This window comes from Strongylocentrotus purpuratus, unplaced genomic scaffold, assembly GCF_000002235.5.
Source record: "Strongylocentrotus purpuratus isolate Spur 01 unplaced genomic scaffold, Spur_5.0 spur5_contig_842, whole genome shotgun sequence".
Taxonomy (NCBI): Eukaryota; Metazoa; Echinodermata; class Echinoidea; order Camarodonta; family Strongylocentrotidae; genus Strongylocentrotus; species Strongylocentrotus purpuratus.
Genome location: NW_022145549.1, coordinates 165,823 through 179,985, shown reverse-complemented (window position 1 = coordinate 179,985; position 14,163 = coordinate 165,823). Strand labels below are relative to the sequence as shown.

Sequence of the window (14,163 nt, the reverse complement as noted above, 5' to 3'; positions counted from 1 at the left end):
TTGTTTTAGGCCCGAGTGCGAATATGAAAGGGGTATTAAAACGGTGAGTGTGTTTGAAATTTTGGTTGTAATTATGAAAAATGAGAGTAAGTGGCCATCGATTCAAACTAGGAAATGAGTCATCTTGTCTTCTCTACTACTCTCTGGATCAAGAGTTAAGAAGGGTTGCATCTTGAAGGTTGAGTTCTGGGGAGTGGTGAAAAATAATTTGTGAGCGTTATCATTGTTTTGATGCAAGTGTGGAAGAACATCAGAGAAAAAATGTTCCCTGAAAAGCATGGCTCTTCAAATGCCTTCATGTTCTAAATATGACATATAACCAGCTTAAAAATGAGGCCCGATTTTTATGCCACATGTTTGTGTAGTCCCATATACATCTTCCTGTGTACAGTGCTTGTTACTTTACCAAGACTGTGCCAAATCTCTTGTCATTGTGTTGACTCCAGAACCTTGCAATACACACATACTTATATGCTACATGATCAGCTTTTTCTGATCGATTCCACAACACAATCGCATGACCAGGGCCCTATTTCACAAAACCTTTTTTTCGATGACAAATAACAAAAATCAGTGACAAATCTGCAGATGTCACAAGCAAGGATTTCACTAGCTTATAACAAAAACTGTCATTTGATACTGATGACAAGTTTTGTGAAATGGGGCCCTGCACTCAACTTTATCTTTAATTCAGCCAAAAAAATACACGGGGCGGAGGGCGGATTCGCCCCGGAAACACCATAAACAGCCCCCGAAATAGGCTCAAAATCCGATTCGGGGGCGACATCAAAAAGTGAAATGATCTCAAATCACCCCCGTAACGATTACGAGCGGTCGCACGCTCTCTTCTAGCTGTAACGATTACGAGCGGTCGCATTCATTGTATTCATTGCGTGCATTTCTTGGTCCGCGCGCTGAATCTCTGTGTAAAATTGTATACACAAAAATTGGTCGTAAAAAAACTTGAACCATATTCCATACCTTACCTGGCTTACCATGTCGCACGCAAGTACGCCAAAACACGTACATTTTCGCAGTTGCGAGATCGAGACGGAGCGTAGGGGTCGAATTTTTGGCGGTCGATTTTGTTTTGGTAGAAGCTGAACCTAGACCATGAACCACTAAATGTCGCGAAACTGCAATCAATTTCCATCACAAATTCACGACTGCCGCAATTTTATAAAGTTTCCATAAATAGAGGTATGAAATTAAAGACTATTTTGTGATATTCTCGCCATGTTTACGTAATTTTGATAATCATTTCTTCAAAGTAAAAAAAATCAGACAAAATCACTGTGACTGACACGCATACAATACAGTGCATTGCCGCTGTGCAGTGTGTGTGAGTTGAGCTGAGCTGCAGTTAACTCCAGGAAGCTCCAACACCGGCAGCGCAGGCGTCCGACGCCTGCGACGCCGGTGTTGGAGCTTCCTGAGTTGAGCTGAGCTCGAGTCAAAGAGATTTGACACTTTGAAATTGTTATCTGTTGGTTTGCATCATTATTGCCGCGATTTCAATATAGTTTCGTGAATAGATTTACGAAACCTGAGCTTAGAATTAGTAAAAGTATTGTCTACGTTTTTAAACGACTGTCTGATTTTCTTGTGAAAATTTTACTTTGAAAAATGATTATCGAAATTCATGGCCAGAAATAATCACAATCTAGGGTCTATTATGTTACAGATCTTGCATCAAATCAATGCATGAAAACTTAGTTATTGAACTAGAAAAAGGGGTTTCTTTTTTAATAGGCAATTATGAAGCCGGAAGCCAGAAACCTTAGCCTACTAAACAAATCTCAACAAACTGTAGGCCTATCCTTTTATGAATTAATGAAAAAGTAGCCCCAGAAAAAAGAGCCCCCCGAAATGGAAAAAAGATCCCCCGAAAGTTGAAAAGTTGAAAACTTCCCCAAAATTTGAAATGGAGCCCCCGAAATGAAAAATTTAATTTTTTGCCTGCTTTAATTGTCAAACATGAAGCCAGTGTAATAATTTTAAATTGAAACTTTCATCTGGGGAGTGAACTTTTTTGTGATAGAGTAAAGGGAATCATAGTTTTTTGATTACTTTGCTTGAAATAGTAATTTTTGATAGTGTATTCAACTGTTTAAGGGATTAACACAGTCCCATATGGTAAAAGTAGTAAACATTTTTGTTAGCTGCAGGATATTGAAGAGGATGTGAAATAAAGCGGTACAAACCTCCTAGCAAAGACGCGGGGCGCCCCAAACTTTGAATTGTCAACATCCCGATGATTGCCAATTATGAAAGAAGGGTCAATTTGGGTTTCATTACTGATGAAGACTGTAGCTGAACAGCTGAACAAATTTGGCTGTGAAGATTTTGTTTTGAGATCGAAAGTTCAACTTTTAAACATATGATTCATCAATGCAGATGAACTAACACAATGATGATAATAATACACAACATTTATTAGTTGTTTAATACGGTTGTTTCTAAGCACACCGTTGTCTGACTAAAAAGTACCAACCAAAACTTATAATAAACACACAAATTATAAATCTGTTCGTATTCAATAAATCATGCATATATAATATTAAAAAAAATAAATGAGATCAAACATAAGGTCATACATAAGATCAAACAAACAAACGAGGAATAAGATGGTGTGCACCTCCTTTGACTGGCTCACAACTGCAGAATATCATTCATGAATTAATTTTTTTGTTTTCTTCAGGTATGGGAAGGCTTTGTTGAACAGGTTGAGACTATCCAGGTGGAGGAGACTGAAAGGAAGACCAAATACGTGAAGATCTTAGTGACTGAAGTAGGCCAGGAACTGGACTTCTTTGCACAGTATGTAGAGTCGGGTAAGAAACCAGTATTATGGAAGTCAATGAATAATGCTTCTTTGCACAGTATGTAGAGTCTGGTAAGAAACCAGTATTAGGGAAGTCAATGAATCACAGTATGTAGAGTCTGGTAAGAAACCAGTATTAGGGAAGTCAATGAATAATGCTGAGGTAATACCTCAGTCACTCCACAAGAACAACTCCAGACCAACTCAAGACCAACCTTAAAGGTATAGACCAGTTTTGGAAACGCCCCCCTCTCCAAAAACGAAATGGAAGCTCTTATTACCAATCGTGTGAAAGAATATGTTTTGACCAATCTGTGATGATACATGATCTGTTATGCTTGTTGAGGATGGGTTTAATTGCGTGCATCACGAATATAAGAACCAGCGAATATGTTTTGGGGTCGATCAGCGCGAAAATTAAATCACGCTAGAATAACAGGGTTTACAGTAGTGTGTAAAGGGTCAAAAAGTATGCAACAGTGATGACAACAGATCATTCCATTCATTTTTAGAATGATATCACATTGTGATTATAAACTATCTCGTTAGTCTGAGTTGCAAGTCGTCCCATAACCGTTTACATGGTATTCAGTTGGCTACTTGGTGGTGTTCTTTCAATGATTTTTTAAAGTGATGGCAATATTTAAAGCCCATATTGCAATAAGTTGGGTTTTGGATTGCATTCTTTTTCTGTTGAACTCCTCTTGCGCTAGACGTTAATCTACATTTGCCACTCTCCACCCAGGTGTTAAATGGGTACCTGTTACGATGCAAAAGTTAATGTGGTTGGAAGAGCTAGTGGCGCTTGTAAAATGGCGACTGGCTGGGATGCTCCCAAGGGAGTGGAGAATGTGCATGCATTGTGTACAGTTAAGCTTGAATCTGATGACCGAGGTAATAATATGTACTGCGCCCAGAAACAAAGTACTGTATTAGGCGCATTATGAATATGAACTATTATTATTTTTATTTTTATTATATAATTTGTTTGTTTAGGTCCTAAGTTTGAGCAGTTGATGACTCAGTTACGTGCGGAGTTAGAAGCATCTCCACCTCTCCCAGGATCTTATACTCCTCAAGCCGGTAAACTGTGTGCTGCTAAGTTTGATATGGACGGTCAGTGGTATCGAGCCAAGGTAGAGAGAGTCACATCCAGGGAGAAGGTCACTGTACTCTTCATCGACTTTGGAAATGTGAGTAGAATTGGTACATATATATATATATATATATATATGCGTGAAGAAAATGGTCTAGGAACGTGAGACGTAGCTGTACTTTACAATTTTATTACGAGCTTTCAGCTTGTGAGGCCTTCTTCAGGTTCTGAAGTGCAAACACATACAAAAACCAGTACATTGTATGAACAAATATTCTGGAACACCCGCTGTCATGTCAGAGTTGAAAATTCTCGCACTTTTATACATATATATATATATATATATATATATATAAGAAGTTGAGTTCAGTTTCGAAATATGCTACATCCACTTTTTATTGACTCTTTTTTTAAGCATGAATGTAGTAATTTTGAGTAGACATCCCCAAAAGTTGAATTTCATAAGAATTTCATGTGTGAGTAAGGTATGATTTTGGTACCTTACTCACACACTCTGTGGTGGGGAGCTACGGGGCTGGAGTTGCTAACAAATCCAACGCACCTTCGGAGATTCACAGCGTGCAATCATCGGTGTTGTTAACTTTTCAGTAAGATAATTCTGAATTATAATTGAGACTATCTAATTAATTAAAGCGACAAACTAACCTCGGTAGATTTCTAATAACAATACAAAAGCTTGTTTATTTTCTCCATTTGACAGTACGATAGGGGTAAGACCAGATAACATTTAAAAAAGATCATTCCTTCCACCATGCTTCCACCCTGCGATGGGTTGGCCATTCAGGTTTCTGTATGGATGCGAAGCGCCCTCTAGTGTCCCATGAATGTGCTAATTTGCCTAAAAATTGATGAAGATTTGCTAAATTACGATCATTTTTTAGGTAAACTTCCTGTTTATTTATAAAATGATTGATATTTTTGGTATTAGATTGTAGGAAAAATAGAGTTCTACGGGAAAATTACAATTATTTTCTTTGGTCCGTTTTTTTTTTTTTTTTTTCTCTCCACGAAATGTCAAAGTTGGGGATGCGGCCTATGCGGCGGTGCGGCCTTTACGCCGGCAAATACGGTACACAATGTTGTGCCATGTGAGCCCTCCCTGGCCAATCACTTTACAGGAATCTTTAATTTTTGATGTAGGATATAATATTGTCAAATATTGAATTGTAAACATTTAATCTTACTCTGCTAAATTGAGGAACATTCAATCAAGAAAGAAGTTGGCAGTTTGATAATAATAATAATATTGCTGCTTATATAGCGCTTATTACATATGCAATGTCCGAGTTTCTAAGCGCTTTACAAATATGTTATTACCCCGGTCATCGGATTCTGGTTTGCCCGCTCACAATGTAGGCACTTTGTTCAATCCCTGGGGAGCATTCCAACAAGAGCTACTAGGCTCAAATCGCACACAGTGTCATTTTCGAGTGGTTTAGGGCACTTGACTTGAGATGCGAAGGTCGAGGGTTTGAATCCAGACACGGCACTAATATCATTTGGCAAGATATTAACCTGCACTTGCTACTCTCCACCGAGGTGTTAAAATGGGTACCCGGTAGGATGCAACCGTCATTGTTGGTCAAACAGTTTTTTTTGCGTCAAGTAACGCCTAGCTGGAATGCTCCCCAGGGAGTGGAGATTGTGCACACAGTGTGTGTGGGCAAGCACTGAATCCCAATGACGGGGGTAATAGTATATCTGTAAAGCGATTAGAGACGTACGAGATGTATTAAAGGGATCCAGTAACTTTGTCTTAGATCCTTTAAAACAATCCTTGATTTAGCTCATGCTGCAATGATAATTATTAACCTTTATGCCAATCAGGAACCCCATGACTTTTACAAGCCGATCGTCTGTCTGATTATCAAGATATTTATGATCGAAATTACAAATTTTGAAAAACGTTTGCCAAACGGTTTTTATAACACTACAGTCTATTGGGATAAACGAGTATGCTAAAACCGGTCACTCAAAGGTTTTTACTTTTTTGAGGCACTTTTTGATCATTTTGAAGCGCAATTTGTTTAGGGTTTCAATATAACACCGACACTGATAACACGTATATTATTATTATTATTTCTCCAGTTTGAACTATAATCCATCCCGATGTTTGTTTTGTACAGCGTGAACTGGTACCATCAACAAGCCTGGCCACTCTTCCCCCTAGCTATCACACTCAGACTCCTCAGGCACAGAAGTATCATCTAGCATGCGTACAATTACCTAAAGACGTAAGTATTTCATATTAGTATTATTATTCTTATTATTATCAATTTCATTTCATTTTTTGTTTTGTACATTTGATAAAAATCACAATTACAAACATACACAATACAAAGGAAAATCCAACAATTGACATAGCAGAACAGAAGTATCAAAATGTAGGGGGGGGGGGGGGACAAACAAATGTTTTACTTTTTTGAGGCACTCCATGATCGTTTTGAAGGGCAATTTTTTAGGGCTTCAATATTACACCATATCACAGACAGTGATAACGGGACGGGCCATGCATCTCAGATTTAACATTGTTATACGATGCCTTTACAGAGACTTTAGAAATAACGCACAGAGGGTCAATTTTCTCTTACCAGATTGAGAATCTAGTAAATGGACAGTCACACCCTGGAATACTTTGTTCCCCTGAGATGCTGCAAGTCTAGGTCACTAATTTCAGAGCAAAGTTAGGTCTCTCAAGTTAGACTAAGCCTAGGACACTAAAGTTGAACCAAGTCTAGGTCACTAATTTCCGAGCAACGTTAAGGTCTCTCAAGTTAGACCAATCCTAGGTCACTGAAGTTGAACCAAGGCTAGGTCATTAATTTCAGAGCAAAGTTAGGTCTCTCAAGTTAGACCAAGCCTAGGTCAATGAAGTTGAACCAAGGCTAGGTCACTAATTTCAGAGCAAAGTTAGGTCTGTCAAGTTTAGACCAAGCCTAGGTCACTGAAATTGAACCAAGGCTTGGTCATTAATTTTGGAGCAAAGTCTAGGTTTCTCAATCGGAACCTAGAGTAGAGAATCAGGATTATTATTAATCATTTGAATTATTATTGGAATTTTTTAAATATAAAAGTTCTTCCGCCGAGTTGTTATCCTGAGGCCATTTCCTTCCGAACTTGTCACTTGCACTCAACTGTGTTTTTAGTTTGTTTGTTTTTAAGTAAAGCCCTTGTGAACTCAGGGAATAATTTTCCTGGTATCGCATCGCAATTTGCTATGCATTTTTGCATGACTGCTATACAAAATATCTTTTGTGTAGCAGTTTTCTTCCATAGAAATGTACAGAATTTCATTTGAAATATTTATCCATCGGCTGAAATTGCTAATCAAAAAAATTGAGGAAAATTATTCCCTGGAACTTGACTTTAGTGCCCCCCCCCCCATCCCTCCCTCATATTTCATGAGATTTCTGAGATGTCGTTGATCCTTGCATGGATGTAAATTCCCATATGTAAAACCGCAGTCGGCTATGAGGTTGCATTGTGATAACCTTGATTTGACTTTCCATTATTGAAAGCTATTTACACAATGATCTCTCTCAAGTTATGAATGGAGTACTTAGATATTGCTGCATGCATCTTTTTATACAATAAGCCAGTTTGTAAATAGCTTTGGATACGTCTCACTTGTGCACTTTAGAATAATCACTGCCGAAGTGATGGAGGTGCTTTATGAATACCTTTTGTTTGCCTCTTGAGAAGAATACTTCCACCTGTGTATCAGATAAATGTACTGTCGGTGCGTTAATGAATACTGATTACATAAGGTTCATGAGCTCGATACCAGTATTCGACTCAATGGTTTTACAATTTAGGAACAAATGACCTTTATCTGCCCAGCCCATGCGCAAATCCTAATTACGAACTCGCTTATTAGGACAGTATATACAAAACATATACAAGCAGGACCCTGTCTATCAAAAACTTGTTATCAATGCTAAATATCTGTGACAAATTTAGGTCTCTGTTAATCAAATTCCAATATCGATTATTGTAACTTGTCATTGATAACAAGTTTTATGAAACAGGACCCAGATCAGTGTACACAAGACATTACAGTGTCAGGACAATCAATACCTGAATGACTCTCGGTTCATAGGTCTGAATTTAATCCTGATCATAGAGAATGGAGCAAAATGAGTCAAATAAAATCTAGTCATATTATAGTGTGTAAAAGGATAAAAATTATGCAACAGTGATGACAACAGATCATTCCATTCATTTTAGAATGATATTACATTGTGATTATAAACTATCTCGTTAGTCTGAGTTGCAAACCGTCCCATGAACTTTTAGTGTATTCAGTTTACTCCCTTTACAAGAAAACATGATTAAAAACCAATTGATGAAATCCATTTTTTCTTTTGATGTAGGACTTATGAAATTACATATAAATTTCTTGCTTAATGATTTCATCAAGATGGTTTGGTTAATTTAGAAATAGGTTCTAATACTCATCCAGAGTCAATTAGCTTTTGGGTGGCGGAGTCTAAAGCCAACCCTCTATGATTGCGTATATATGAAAGGGGTATTAGAAACAGCAAGTGTGTGTGAAATGTAAGTTCTTATTAAAAAAATGAGAGTAAGTGACCATTGATTAACACTAGGAAATGAGTTTTATAAAACTTCTTATTAATGCTAAATATCTATGACAAATTTGCTCTCAGTCAATCAAATTCCATGATTTCAGTAGCTTAGAACGACTATTGTAACTTGTTGTCATCGATCACAAGTTTTTATGAAACGGGGCCCATTACACAAGTCAAATAGTATATTAGGAAAATTCATTTCAATTTCGTACTTTAAATGAACATGGTGATAAATATAGAGCCGTTTGTTTTTGTTTATAGGAAGAGAATTGGCAGGATGCGATAGAAGCTATACAGGTCATTAGGAAAATTCATTTTAATCTTGTACTTTAAACTTGCTCAAGCGTGGATGTATAGAGGGCAGCACACGGAGGTACGCACGGGAGCGTAATACCCATTGGCTCAGTCTTATAGTGATCGGGAGTGATCGCCAAGTTGCCTACTTCACGAACGACTATATACCCACGCTTGAGCAACTTGAAATGAACATGGTGATGAATATTGAGCCGTTTGTTTTTGTTTGCAGGAAGAGAAACGCCAGGATGCGATAGAAGCTATACAGGTCATTAGGAAAATTCATTTTAATCTTGTACTTTAAACTTGCTCAAGCGTGGATGTATAGAGGGCAGCACACGGAGGTACGCACAGGAGCGTAATACCCATTGGCTCAGTCTTATAGTGATCGGGAGTGAACGCCAAGTTGCCTACTTCACGAACGACTATATACCCACGCTTGAGCAACTTGAAATGAACATGGTGATGAATATTGAGCCATTTGTTTTTGTTTGCAGGAAGAGAATCGCCAGGATGCGATAGAAGCTGTACAAGTCAGCATCATGAACAACACCTACCTGGCTAACGTGGAGTATAGGAATGGCGCGCTGGAGTACGTTACGCTGCTCACACCGGAGAAGAAGGACGATGTGGCAGAGGGACTGCTCAGAGATGGTCTCATCTTAGCCGAGAAGAGACGAGAGAAAAGACTAGCTAAACTCGTCACCGAATACGCAAAGGCCCAAGAAGCCGCGAGAAAGGACCATGTAAGTACTTCTCCTCAACATTTTTTTTCTTCTTCAAAATAGTTTTTTTTATTGATTCCAAACAATATATAAATCAATCTTAGAAATGAAGTACAGTTGTTTTTCACCTTGACATGAATTCAAAACATATTCATTACATAGATTGTATGTTTGATGGAGGAAAAAAAATGGAATCAGTTGTAACATAAAACAAATAACCCCATCCAACAAAACACTACTAACCCCCCCCCCCCCCCCACCCATGCGACACACACACACACACCACACTTCCACACAAATACCACACACTGTTCCTAGCCTCCTCAAAATACCCATGCTCACATGACAGTTGCTCAGGGGGCAGTCGGTAGCGAATTCCAAGCATGCAGTTTCAACCAATCAGAGGCCTAGAATCTACATATGCGTTTTATAAAGTAAAACCTGTTTATAAAGACCGCTTAAGGGCAACAAAAAAAGTGGGCCCTTACCGAAAATCATATACTACACTGTTGTTTGTGTAAATAACCTTCCACTTTCGCTTTTGTTCAACTTCAAGCTCATTCAGATATCAAACAATAAGCTGCTGTTTGTTTTTTAATTTTGTTTATAGGGGAGGGGGGGGCGGTTAACATCTAAATGAACAGCAACCGAGTGGACCTAAGTTCCCATGTGTTATGATATAAGATAAAGAAGTTTGAAGTGTATTACAATTATATAAAAAATGGCTCAGTTTTAATACCACTTTGTATCTGGAGGAGGCTTTAGCTGCCGATGTATGAAATATTCTCATATTTTCTCTTTACAGAAAAATTTGTGGCGATACGGCGACATCACAGAGGACGACGCCAAGGAATTTGGCTTTTCGGGGTGAAGCGTCACAGATCTAACCTCGACTTCAGTCTTCAAATAGAAAGAAAAAAACACTTGACATGACCCAAAATTCAAATGCTTTAACAAAAATTAAAATAAACAAGTCAATATCATGAATTCTGTCAAATGCTTTTGAAAATGCTTTTGTTACATGAATGTCTGTTTAACCTGATTTTGATAAATATTTTCTTTTTTGCTCCTACTAAATTTGAGATTTGAAATTTGACATCGTTAAATAGGGTTTTTCATTACAGATCTTATGAGGAAAAAAATGATAAAGGAGAGACAGTCAGGAACAGTCTTTAGTAGGCAGTTTACATGTAGGTACTTATTTACTGGAAACAAATGTTTTTATCAAGTTGTTCTGTTTGAATTTTGTTGAGTTCAACAACATTTGACTATGTTGAATTTAAAACCCTAAAGCATCCCTTAAAGCGATGCTTATTTCAATGTCATGATACTTGCATGCTTGAAAACTTCCCTTCAAATAAGGGCAAGAATAACCCTGATGGGCGGGGCATCGAATATGCCGGTTCCAAACCTACATTTAAACATTTACAAAGCAACTTTCTTTTTAAAAAAACAGCAGTGAACGGTGTTTGCCATTTTTCATCTTGTTAGGTGTATACATAATATATTCATCAGTTAACGATGCATAGGCTTTGCCTTAAATATGGGGCTCGTCCTATACACATAAGGGTTAAAATCATGTCAGTGTAACTTTTCTATTTGAAGACTTGAACAACCCAGCATGCTCAAGTGAATAATAGATACTCTCTAACAAATTAAAAGAGAACCTTAGATACATTTAATCAGAAATATCTTTATTATGCTTCCAAGAAGAAAAGGTCAGAGATAAATTAGGAATTTAAAATGTAAATGGATGTCTCGACAGTAGTTTTACTTTGAGACGATTTATTAATTTTCATTGTATTAGTAGCATGTAACAATGTATGTCTATGTTAGTTGTAGTTTTAGTTGAATGGGGTCAAAACAGGAGTTGTTTGTTTTTGGCCGAGGTATAACACGGCTTGTCTTACGTAGTATTGTTCTTTCTTTATGTGGTGTTTGGGAAATGATCATCATTATTCCTTATTTCTCACTTTATTTCGGTATCAAAGGACAATAGGAACGACCTTTGTTTCTTCTTCTTTGTCCCCTTTAGCTCCTCTGCCTTTTGCATGAAAGTGAAGGGTTGGGGGGGGGGGGCATTTTATTGAAATTAGCCATTCTTTTGTGCAAATTTTTGTGTAACATTTCGTTTCTTTCTCCTTCTTTAACTCCATAATATTTCTGCTATTATCTACCCTCTACTTTGTTCTCTTGTATTGAATAGTTCTTTATTCTAAGTTGACAACAGGAATGTAAGAATCATGACAGTAATTGTAATTCTACGTGTTCTTTACATATAATACATGTATTTGTGTTTCAGACAAAAACTGAATTTCGTTATAACGTGGAAAGGAAAAGTAATCGCTTTGGAATATGTTACAGTTGCTTGTAAACAGTTTTTAAGTTTAGCATTTTTTCCCAGATTATGCATCTTCGATAATATACATTGAGAAACATTGATAAATACCAAATGAAATATTCAGGAAATTTACTTGTGCTTAAATTCGTTATTTTTTAAATGTATTAATTAATTAAACACAAAGTGTCATTATCTACATTGTTCATTCTTTCCAGAATATATTTTTTATCCTTGGTTATCTAGCTATGTAAACAATTAACTCACAGTTTTAGTCATACTTGGTGAGGGAAAACATTTTGATGATGACTTTTCCTATTATTATGGGGCGATTGATGGAAAATGCAAAGCGCATTTTATAAGACCTGGGGGGGGGGGTGTTTCACACAGATCCCAAGTTGAATTTTATCTCTAAGTTGGACTTGGAAATGATGGAAAGCTGTTAGCATCTATGAAAATATTTTGTAAAAGTTATTTTTAAATGTCATAAAATGTTGATTCAAATCATTCATATTTTCAAGGAGATTTCATGTTCTTGATGTGGAATTTATGAAAAAATTAAAATCTAAAAATACTTGCATTGAATATATTTTATTTGAAGGCAACAAATGGCTCTCCATAATGTTTAAGTCCAACTTAGAGTTAAGTTCGACTTCAGATCTTTGTGAAACACCCCCCTGTTGGTCTTACTAGTGAAGGCCACTCCAGGTTATTCAGTATCAGAATGACAACACATTCTCCATGAGAATCGATTCTCTAGTGTCTTTAAGAAATACATGTGCAAGAGATAATACATGGATATTATATGTAAGACATCTCATCATTATATGAATTTGGTAATCACTTCATTATCAAATGTACTATGCAATGGTTTAATGTATCATTGTTTGTACACAACCATGAATCAAGACATTGTTTGATAGGTATTCATTGTTTATAATCGGGGGGGGTGTTTCACAAAGATTCTAAGTCGAACTTAACTCTAAGTTGGACTTAAATATTATGGAGAGCCATTTGTAGCCTTAAAATAGAATGAATCCAAAAGCAAAAATTCAAGTATTTTTGAGTTTTCATAAATTCCACATCAAGAATATGAAATCTCCCATGATAATAGAAAATATGAATGATTTGAATCGAGATATTATGCCTTTTAAATACCTTTAACAAAATATTTTCAATGATGCTAATGGCTTTCCATAATTTTTAAGTTCAACTTAAAGTCTTTGTGAAACACCCCCCTGGTATTTGATGAACTAGCCATCTACTTCAATTGCTCATATTCCATTATAAAACATATATGTCTTTATGGGATTTTATTACTTTTATTTTTAGTATAGCAGCCAAGTAGTATTAAACCTTTTCTGAGAAGAAACTTGTCTGTTGAAGTGATTTCTCTGGGGATTTTAGGTCTGTAACCTGACCTGGGGGGGGGGGGGGGGTGTTTCACAAAGATCCCTAGTCGAGCTTAGCTCTAAGTTGGACTTAAATATTATGGAGAGCCATTTGTAGCCTTAAAATAGAATATATTCAAAAGCGAAAATTCAAGTATTTTAGAGTTTTTATAAATTCCACTTCAAGAACATGATATCTTCTTGATGATAGAGAATATGAATGATATGAATCAACATTTTAAGCCTTTCTAAATAACTTTTACAAAGAATTTTCAAAGATACTAACGGCTTTCCATAACTATTAAGTCCATCTTGGAGATACCAGTAAGTTCAACTTAGGACCTTTGTGAAAAACACCCTGGTGTCTAAGATGTTTATTTAAAGGTAATACAAAGTTTTGGGAAATTTTAAAAATTTGGGTGGATAGTGAATCTTTACAATTTTGATATATTTGGATGCCCCTGTGGATGTATTATAAGCACTACAAAAATTGACCCCTAAAACACTTCTGTTTTCGAGAAAAATTGAATATAAAAATTTACCGGTGCTCCCGGTAAATTTTGATAAATTTCAAATAGCGCCTACGGTCGTACAATGGTAGCTGCGACCATGAAAATCTCAGAATATGTAGTTGTGATGTATAATTTCCAAACGGGAATAGATAATCGGTCGATTTTAGTCAAGAAACATCGTTTCATAGCTAAATTAATATCTTGACCTTGAGACCTTATAACTTCATAACTCCACAACTTTAGACTCAATTTCAACCGGGACAACGATCAATGAATATTGTAGGAACGCATATGCTTCCAATATGTTAATTTGAACCAAATTCATGACGCCATAGCAAAACTTTGTAATACCTTTAACAAATGCAAAATTGTG

The 14,163-nt window shown here is 36.6% G+C and overlaps 1 protein-coding gene across 1 annotated transcript in view; it reads left to right on the top strand.

Annotated features, from left to right (window-relative positions):
• Positions 1-12,086, top strand: part of LOC594315 (staphylococcal nuclease domain-containing protein 1) — a 42,564-nt gene extending 30,478 nt beyond the window's left edge. Inside the window, exons 16-20 of the mRNA XM_030989396.1 lie at positions 2,702-2,834; positions 3,821-4,017; positions 6,068-6,175; positions 9,322-9,570; positions 10,355-12,086. Coding sequence (XP_030845256.1) covers positions 2,702-2,834; positions 3,821-4,017; positions 6,068-6,175; positions 9,322-9,570; positions 10,355-10,420 — 753 coding nt within the window. The 3' untranslated portion in view covers positions 10,421-12,086. The remainder of the gene's footprint in view (positions 1-2,701; positions 2,835-3,820; positions 4,018-6,067; positions 6,176-9,321; positions 9,571-10,354) is intronic.
• The last annotated feature ends 2,077 nt before the right edge of the window (positions 12,087-14,163 follow it).